General features: G+C 45.9%; 1 protein-coding gene across 1 annotated transcript; it reads right to left on the reverse strand.

Moving 5' to 3' along the window:
- Positions 1-9,675, reverse strand: SYBU (syntabulin (syntaxin-interacting)). Its single transcript, XM_010013354.1, has 6 exons — positions 9,654-9,675; positions 7,455-7,496; positions 6,010-6,112; positions 2,892-3,098; positions 1,769-1,921; positions 1-1,114 (listed from the first exon to the last, which is right to left on the reverse strand). Exons 1-6 carry the CDS (start codon positions 9,673-9,675, stop codon positions 1-3), a joined length of 1,641 nt encoding a protein of 546 aa, XP_010011656.1.
- Positions 9,676-9,977: the final 302 nt, after the last annotated feature.

A 9,977-nucleotide genomic window follows, 5' to 3' on the forward strand; every position in this document is an offset into this window, starting at 1 on the left:
TTAAATTTTGGTATTGAAGGGTGTATGGCGTAAGGAGTACAGGGCCACCAGGCAGCAGCCACGAAGCAATGTGCTGATGTTGTAAATGGGTTCTGTGCCTCCTCTGTGGGTACTGAAAGCCCACACGACAGTTGGTATAACAGGGACTGCTAGAGCTAGAACATCTGCGAGGAGACTGCTGCTCCAGTAACTCCTCTTGGTGTCTATCTGAGAGGAAGTATGGACATACCCAAAGGTTTTATCATCCTGAGGGTCTATAAAATCAAGTTCTTTCATGAAATGGTTTTCATTAACTCCGCGTTCCACCAATCTGCATGGAGACTCCATGGGAGACAAAAGGATGGCAGAGTTGGGATCGCTCGGAGTTAAATCCACTGCAATAGCAGAATCGGTGAAGCTTCCAAGAGAAAATTCATCCAACTCCTTCAGTGAAGAAGGTGGGCTTAGAGGATAGCTATCTTGAGCACTGAAGATGCTCTGGAAGAACTGCTCCACATCCAGGCTATATGGCACCACATCAGTCTGGATGGCCTTTTCCACCATGACGTTGATGCTTTTCTCCTCCTCCTGGGGGGAAGCTAGTTTTTCATCCAGAACATTTTCAAGCATCTCTTCATTCACAGCAGAATTGGAGGGAGCTGGATCACTCAACACAAAGGTTCTGGTGGTCAAACTCTCTTTACATGAATCAGTCTCATCAGCTGTGTCCTCATTAAGAAGCAGTCCACTGTCTGCCACCTCCTCCAGAGCTTGCTCCTCAGTGATGAGGCTGTCTGGTATCATGGCACACAATGCTAATGGCTTCCCTTCCAAGTCACATGTGTACTCCAGGCACTGCTCATCCTGCACAGACCTGTGCTGAGCCATCTCCATGCTCTGCAGCAAAGATTCCAGTTTCTTGTTTTGAATGTTTATGTCGAGGAAATATTTCTGCATTTTTTTGTCTTTCTCAGCCATGCTGTTTTTCATGGTTTCAATAACCTCCTTAAGTTGTTTAATTTCACTTTTTGCTTCCTTTAAGGCCAGCTCTGCCTCCACACGATTACACTCTTCTTCAATCCAGTCTTCCCTCATCCGTCCCAGCTGAGCTTTGAGCTCTTCTACTTCTGTTTCCCTGTAGCAAAATAAAAGTGCTGTGACACTACTGCTGACTGGTCAGTTAAAGAATCAACATGAGGCTCCTCTCTGCTGGGATGGCTGTGCTGCAGGGATGCTCCAAGAAGGAAGCAAACTCCATGCCCCATTTGCTGCCATCCCTGAGCACACTGGCAGAGATGTAGCCAGCTGCCAATCAGTCACCAACCTCAGCACACAGCCAGCAACCACAAGTGGGCACACTGGCTTGTGAAAGAGCTTTTCTTTCATTAGGGGAGAAGGGGGACATTTGTAGTCATATTTCACTGAGAGAGGCAGAACAGGAGACTAAGGTCCCATGCTGGCACGGAGAAAATGCTTTATGTATAAAAGACCTCTCAATGCTAAATCAGACTGGTAAAATACAATCCTTTAAAAAATAGTCTATAGTGAAAGTTCCAAAAAGGGAAAAGAGACAGCTATATTCATAACTAAACTGCATGGTATGTATTCCCTGAGAACACTACGAGACCTGAAGTACTTGAAAACAAGTTACTCGGACTGATCAGATTTCAAATTTCTTAATGAAAACTTTATGTGGTCAATAAATGAGTAAAAGTATTTGGGATTCCCCCCCCTCCCCAAATGCTTCTGAATGATTCTTTCTTGCTCTGATTTCTGAAGTGAAATTTACCTTTCTTTGAGTTTGCTCTCAGATTCCTTCAGCTTGGTTTTCAAATGCCGTACTGTGACTTCTTTCTGCTGCAGAGGTGTCAAATACTGCTCTGGATTTTGTGGCTTACCGTTGTAATTGTCACCACAAGAATTATTGTACCTTCCTGATCGCCTGAAAAGAAAATATACAAACCATCATTGCTACAGTTCTTCTGTCCTGGCCGAATGAAAAGCACCCATTGATTGATACAAAATTTGACTCATTTGGGGCTCCTCAGTGTCCACACAAGTGACACCCTCTGGCAAATCAAAGTACTTGAGGAAACAGCTGATTGGTGGCTATACTGCAAAATTTACTATTTACTGTACTTGGTTTCAGTGCCATGACATCAAATGAGACATTTAACATTAAACCACCCAGCCATGCCCTCACCCAAAAGGGATGATGTGCCCAAGAGCAGGCAGCCAGGACCTGGCAAGGGTCCCCAGCTGGGGACACAGAGAGGAAAGGCTGAGGTCAGCTCCACATGGGAGTTACGTAGCCCAGCATGCTGAAACCTTGACTCATCCTATCTAGCTTTAGGTGTGTGTCTGACATGCTTGACTGTTGAACTGCCTGAGAGAGGGAGAGGGAGGGAAACAGCAGCAGTGTGGTGGCAATTTCTTCTCTGCAGTATGTGTCGCATGCTCTGGCAGGCATCTGTTTTCCTTCCTGTACAGGAAACTGCACTCCTTAGGAGGGTGCCCAAGGCTGGGTAGAGTGAATTTTCACTCAAGTGTATAGTATTTTCTATACTACCCCATCAAGTTGTCTCCAAAGTGAAAGGACCCTTCAACAAAAGAACCATTAATTCCCCATGAGAACTGAAGGCATGAAAACACATGAAGGAGACTGCCTTGGAGTGAAATTAAACTCCAAAGGGCTTTGACTAAAAGTAACCTTGAATTTTACAGTGCTGAAACAATAAAGCTTTTACAAGGGATGGAGCACCCTGATGACTGTCAAGCCACCAGCATGAGGAGTCACACCTATGCTGAGGAGCAAGGTGACCTGCTCTGCAACTGGTACAGCTGATCCCACGTTACAGTGCAGAGAAGGTAAGTCATGCGCTGAACACCGGGATGCTGAAATGAAGACTTGCCTCATCACTGGGCTGCTGTCGCTTCCTTTGTATGAGCCTGAGTTGCTGCTGCTGCTGACTGAAGAAGCCCTGTAACTCTGATGGATCTTAGGAGGACTCAGCTGGTTTTTGCACAGTGTTGGCAAAGGGTCCTTTTCACGGGTAGCAAGTGGGCTGGCTCCAGGCTTGTAGGACAAGGATCCATTATTCCGACCATAAGGGCCACGACTGGAGGGGAACCAAACAGTCAGAGGATTATCGTGGTTTAACCCCAGCCAGAAACCAAGATCCACAAAGCCGCCCGCTCCCCCCTGCCCTGGTGGGATAGGGAGGAGAACCAGAAGAAAAGGTAAAACCCATGGGTTGAGATAGTAACAGTCTAATAACTGAAATAACATGAAGTAAAATATAATAATAATGATAACACCGATTGTAATGAAAAGGGAGACAACAAAAAGAGAGCTGAAAAAACCCCAATAACCACCAGTGATGCATCCACTGACCGATACTCAGCCTGACCTGAGCAGTGATCGGTCCCTTCTAGGTGACTCCCCCCAGTTTATATACTGGGCATGCCATGCTGTGGTATGGAATACCCCTCTGGCTACTTTGTATCAGGTGTCCTGTCTCTGCTCCCTCCTGGCTTGTTGTGTCTCTCCTCACTGGCAGAATATGAGAGACTGAACAGTCCTTGATCAGGGTAAGCGCTACTGAGAAACAACTAAAACATCAGTGTGTTATCAGCGCTGTTCTCAGCCTGAAGCTGAAACAAAGCACTGCACCAGCTACTAGGGACAGAATTGACTTTAACCCAGCAAAAACCAGGACAAGGACATTGGATTATCGTCACCACACAACTCTTACTTTACACACAAACCAGACAGACAACTGTGAGTGGCTGAGAAGAAAGTCCTGAAGCCATCAGCCACTGCATGTTCTTTCACTGACTGCGGGGCTCTCAGTCTGAATCACATGATCTAGGGAAACCTCGGCCATCTTCGCATTTGTCTGTGGATGACACAGTTCCCAGTGACTCCATCATCCACGTTCCCCAAACTTCCACCTCCACTAAGAGGACTGCAGCCTGGATTAGTGCCAAAAGAACCATGCTGCAGCTTTCCCTGTCCAGGCCTGCAGAGAGATGCCCGTCTGTGGAGGTTCGCTGTAAGGCTGCTTTCATGCTCCTCAGCAAGCAGCCTGAGGGATCACAGCGTGCAGTGAAAACAGATTTTGTTTGAGACACTGTTCTTTTCTGCCTTTGGCATCCTGGGTGTTTCAGCTGTCATTGTCAGCTATTCATTTGCTTAGATATAGTTTGAACCCCACTGAGAGTAGGCTGGAATAGTATTAAAATAGACAAAGGAAAGCACAGCCTTTTCTTTCTTCCTTCATTCCAGTTTCCCTCATACACATCTACCTTTCTTTTCCATCTCTTTATTAAAAATCTGACTGTCAACTGTGTGTCCTGGAAAGCAACTGGTATCTGCACTGCCCAACAGCTGCCAAAGGGCTGGAGCGCTCCGAGGACAGCCTTTCGGGTGCCTACTTGGTTTGCCTTCCTGCACTACTATGCTGCTCCCATGGAAGTTGTTCTAAACTCTAATGAAAGGGCAGGTTTTAAAACAAGTCTGGAAAAAGGTAAATCCAGCCAGCAAAAGAGAAAGCTGGAACATAAAAATTTAAATACCACAGAATTATGGAAGAAAAATCTCTCCTTAAAATCATTTGAATTGGTTTCCTCCCTTCTCTGAAAGTGGAACAGCTTATAAGGAACAGATGGTTGAGTGGCTGCTGCAAACTTTCATGACTGCTGCGGTTTGGGTGATTTTACAATTATTTTACAATGAAGTGCAGGGCGGTGGTTTGTGACAACACTGAAATGTTTAGGAGTGAGTTAAGTCAAACAGTTAAAAAAGAGCCTATTGCAAAGGAGACATTTCCTTCCACTTTGTAAAGTACAGCCTCAACTCTGGAGTGAGGCAGAACTTGTACAGACTGTGCATAACACAGCAATGCATTTGAAGAAGTCTTATGATAGAGGACTTCTGCCCAATTCAGTAGGTCAATATGCTCTGATTTAAAGTTATATTTAAATGCACAATAATATATGAAATTATACATAATCTTACTGAAAGTAAGGTGATTTTAGGGCTTCATATTTTACTTAGTACTGTTTCTTCCCACAGCCGGTATCTTTACTTGTTAGATTTAATCTAGAGAGAGCTTAAGTAAAGTTTATTTTTGTAACAGTCTCAAACACAGATAAGAAACCGCTCATTAAGCATCATTCTGCTGATGTCTGTACACTGGGGCATACTGCGATCTTGGAGTCGTCTGTGTGACTCAAGCATACGGGTACCCCGCAGCCGGTCCCTGCCTGCCAGCTCTGCCACAGAGGGCAGGAAACCAGCCCTGTCAACCTGAACTCTTTCCACCTACTCCAAAACCTGTAAACAACAGGGATTGTGTGGGCAGAGTGCACTGTGCACAGCCCAGGCCCAGCGCCCCCCCATTCACAAGCTGTCTGGATTTGCACTCCACACACGATGGGGAGAAACCCCACCGAAATCCTTTATGAAAGGTTCGGTCAGACAGATGATTGTGGTATTTTCTAAATTCGCATTTAGTTTTAGTTACGTAAAGGTTGGGCCAGGGTGTTTAAGAAAAAAGCATCACAGGCAATATTGTCTACTCTTCCTACAGAAACAAGGTCATGATCTGGAAAGGTATAAGTCAAGCTCACAATTTATTACAAAGAGGAAATAAAGTAATAAAACCAAAAGGTTAACTGGTTACTGTTGTTAACTAACATACACCCAGTTGTTTCCTCCTCTACTCTAGCCAGTGCCTCTTCTGCCTTACCTGATTGTATCTCCCTGCTTGTTATGAATAAACAGCAAAAATACCATTTGGCTGATCTGACATACTGACAATTTGTGTGCTCCAAATACAGCATAATTTTTTCTTTCTCATATCACAGTTCTCATCAGTGTAGGTGCTGCCCAAGAACATAGTGTTACCCAAATTGTTTTAAATCTCACAATACAGTTATTGTATGTACTAACTGCAAGACCTTACACAGCAGTCTATCTTTGCACAAGCAGCACTCTCAATGTTCAGGAAAAATCGCTTTGCTTACTTGCGAGAGAAAGAAGATTTCTTGCTTCCAGCAGCAGACAGATGGACTTCAGGCACTGAAATACTGCCTGTGCTGCCCGAAGAGCTAAAATCAGCTTCACTGCCTGGAAAGGAAGAGGGAAGAGTGAAAACATGATGGGAATTATAGCTCAAAGACTGTTTTCAAAGTAACAGCGAATCACAAGCATTCTTCTTTTGTCCGTCCCATGTGAATTTCAGAAGTTACATGGATTTTCACACATCCCAGAGGGCAAGTGCTGGATTTGTTCCAAATTTTCAACATTTCCTCAGAACCGTCACTTCCACATGAGCTGAAAAAACTTTTGGACACAAACCCTTCATGCTACAGAAGCCATTTTAGGATTTTGGCTAGGAACGTTTGTTGTGACAACCTGTTTGCTTTCTCACAGCCATCAATAGATGAATGAGGCCACTCACGTGGCTCCTTTGGAAGCACAGTCATTAGAAGCACACAGTTCTAGCTCGAGATTTCTCTTGCTTTATACCATATGCAAATAATACTTGCGGGGAGGAAAGCTGCTTCTGTTTTGTTTTCTGAGATGATCTACCCACACATTTATATATGTATAAATGTATAGAGACTAACAGGGTATATGCATGTATATATGCACACCTGTGCAGGTTTTCATGTGGCACAGAAATACAGCAAGGCAGTACTAATAGGCTTAAAATAATCCAGTAATCACATGTGCCTCTCAAGTGCTTCTTGGGTACTAAGTCATCTATCTGATTACTGACTTTCTATGGATCACAGATTTTATTTCCCAGGCTCTGGTATATACAAGGAAAAATGCTCTCATTTTGCTAAGGTCAGTACTAAGTAGATGTACTAATAAAGTCTTGTCATCTGGAAAAAACCCACCCTAAATTTAGGATTTTTTCACTCTGTCATTCAAATAGCATATGACCCAAGGCATATCCAGGGCTCCTGCTGCAGAGCCACAATACCGGATGGTGACTTTATTTGGGGGGATGGAAATAACTCTCAACCTCCTTCACGCAGCTGGTCAGGGGGAGCATTTCTGACCTGGAGATTTCTGGGTGCTGACCCACGTACACACCTCCCTGGGCCAGCAACTGCAAACCTACCACAGATCCCAGTTTTGCTCTCTTTTCCACGAGGGGGAGATGCAGCTGCAACTACCACCATCCCACCAAGACAGATAAACCTTCAAGTCCACAATCTTCACAGCCTTAAAGAGGATGAGACATCCAGCAACCATCCTTACCATCTGGTAACTCCCAGCAACTGATCTTAGGGTCAGATGTGTTCGGATTTAACCCAGTATTTTCCCAATCTCACCAGATCTAAGACCAGCCCCATTTCTCCACGCCTCTGTTTCAGCCCAGCCCAGAATATTCCTTAGCCCAATTTCAAAGTGCACAAATGCAAAGCTTAGCTCTTCAAAAGGGTAACCCAGGAACCTGGCTTTATCACATCTAACGAACTCCATACCCAGTAAAACACTCATGATAATCAGACCCAAGGCACCAGAGGTGTAAACAGATCAAAACAACATGCAAGTCTGCAAAGGGAGGGAGAGAAAGCAGCAAAGCTGCTTCGTTTCATAGAGTATTTATATCATGTCTGCAGATGCAGATGTCAGTGACCCTCTCCTTGGGGAAGCAAAATGACCGTGGGACATAATGTCCAAAACTGCAACAGAATTTTCCTGATAAACAAAACATTCCCATCTACAAGACTGAAATACACTTTGAACACTGTCTCAGTACTCCCAAATCTACTTTTCCAAGCAAGACCCAAACAGGTAAACACATTACACAGACGTCATACCACTGGTGTAGAGCCCCCACAACATTTCTGCCTCTGTTGCAAGATGCCAGCAGCTTCTCACAGCCAGGTCCTGCCTGCGTCACCGACAACAGGAGCGCTTGCTGAGGCTTACCTCTGGCTAAGCAGACGTCATAATCAGCCCTGGTTACCGAAAGCATTCCAAGGAAGCGAGGCTTAGCAGTTGCCTCTTGCTGACCTGCCTGTATTACAGTGCACTGCCAGGGTGAACTGCAGAGCTGGCACTGCCATCCCAGTCAGCAGAGCCTGGGAACAGCCACCTCCACCACTGAGCTTCCTGAGAGTGTGCTGCACCTGAGACAGGAACTGCGCCTGCCGAGCACCAACTCACCTTTCTGGCCGCAGTTCTGATAACAGCTACACACAGACTTAAGAATGAGCACAGGAGATTACTTACGTTTAAAATTAGGTGTGAGGCTATTTATAGGATCTTCGAGAACATTTTATAAATTAAAGGGGTCACTGCTAGATATGGTTCCAAGTGTGTTAGTGATGTTCAAGCTGGCTTTGCGTGTGGCAGCGCAGTGTTACCAAGAGACCTTAAAAATATTTCCTCCCATTTGGTAGACATCTCTAAGCAAAGGAAGGTGGCATGTATCCATAAAATATCACTTGCAACACATCCTCCTGGGTAACTGTGACTGACTTCCGTTTTACAAATGTTTTAACAAAGAGGTGGAACTCCTTGCCTAGCAGCAGCGCAGGCAGAAGCCTCTCATCTCTCCTAATGCCATTCTCCAGGCTGATGGCTCCCCAAGGATGCCTGTTGACTATTTTTGTTGCTGTGACAATGTGATTGCCAAAGCTTGCACATGTAAGCCCAGAAAGCCCAGAACAGCTCACTGATTCAGTGTTAACCATGAAGGAGGTTGACGTTTCCCAAAAACATTATGTGGTCCTACCTGGCCGTAACTCTTGCTCAGCCCTGATCTGAGACTTTCCTGTTAAAAGGACTGTCTTCTCCACGCTTTCCTGCCCATGGTGCTACATGTTGAGCCACTGGATTCAGCGTCATCTCATTTGAAATTCATTCATACATACTCTTCCATGCTCCAGGCACTCAGTGTCACAGCACCAACAGCCTGCCAGTGACCCAACCTAGGAATATGCTCTGATGGAAAAGCTTGTGCCGCATGTGCAGCATTTGGCGTTGGGAAGCCCATCACGCTGGCTTCCCCCCACCTCACAGCGGGCTCAGTGCAGCAGCCTGCCCATGCCCTGGAGCGGAGCTGTGCACTGCTCTGTGCAATGGGAGGAACAAGATGAGAATGGCCAACAAAGTACTGGAACCCTTTCCAGGATTGCTCCTTGCCTGGAATGGGTATCTGACAAGCAGAAGTGAAATCATGTAGCATCTGGTGCTGCCCCTGCACTTTACTGCTTGATGGGCAACTGCTCCAAGCTAAGAGCTTGCAGCAGACAGCATCATGCTTTGTGCTGCATTTTACTCTCCTTGCTGCCTTGACAGCACTGTGACAGTCACCCAGCTCCAGCTGACACGAGGGGGGAGAAGGGAGCCGTGCCACCCTGTGACAAGGGCTGCAGGCGTGCGGGCAGGCACAACCCAGGCAGAGGCCAGGAGGGCAGCAAGGGTCTGACAGACATGTGCTCCCCTGCACTCTGGGTCAGGGTCAGGGAGCACAGCTCAGAGCTAACACTGTCGGCTGCAGCACAGGAGTCAGCTGGAGAACCTCCTGCTGATGACTCAGATTTCCCATCCTGCACGTGATGCAACTGAATTTCGGGGTAGGATTGAGGGGAGGGAGAAAGAGCTGGCTGTGCAAGGGCAGCTGGCACTAGTGTGTGTTTACTCCAGTCGGGCAGCACAGTCATCACGCCTACGTTTTGGATGTAGAGAAGCCCCACCTTTAACTCTGCTGTCTGCACAGCCCCAGTCACAGTGCAAGGGTAATGATGTGGTACAGTGAGCAGACCATACACTGCATTCACAGCTTTTACAGGTAGAATAAAGTCAGTATATTAGGCCTACCAGGGCAGTATGCAAGCACAAAAATACCACACCATGGATATATATGTATGTATGTATGTATGTATGTATGTATGTATATAGAGGCAGTAAATACATCACTTACACAGAGTCACACAATAACCCCTCCTCCACGCCTGGAGTGTGG

Source organism: Nestor notabilis, unplaced genomic scaffold (genome assembly GCF_000696875.1).
Source record: "Nestor notabilis isolate BGI_N333 unplaced genomic scaffold, ASM69687v1 scaffold10664, whole genome shotgun sequence".
NCBI lineage: Eukaryota > Metazoa > Chordata > Aves > Psittaciformes > Psittacidae > Nestor > Nestor notabilis.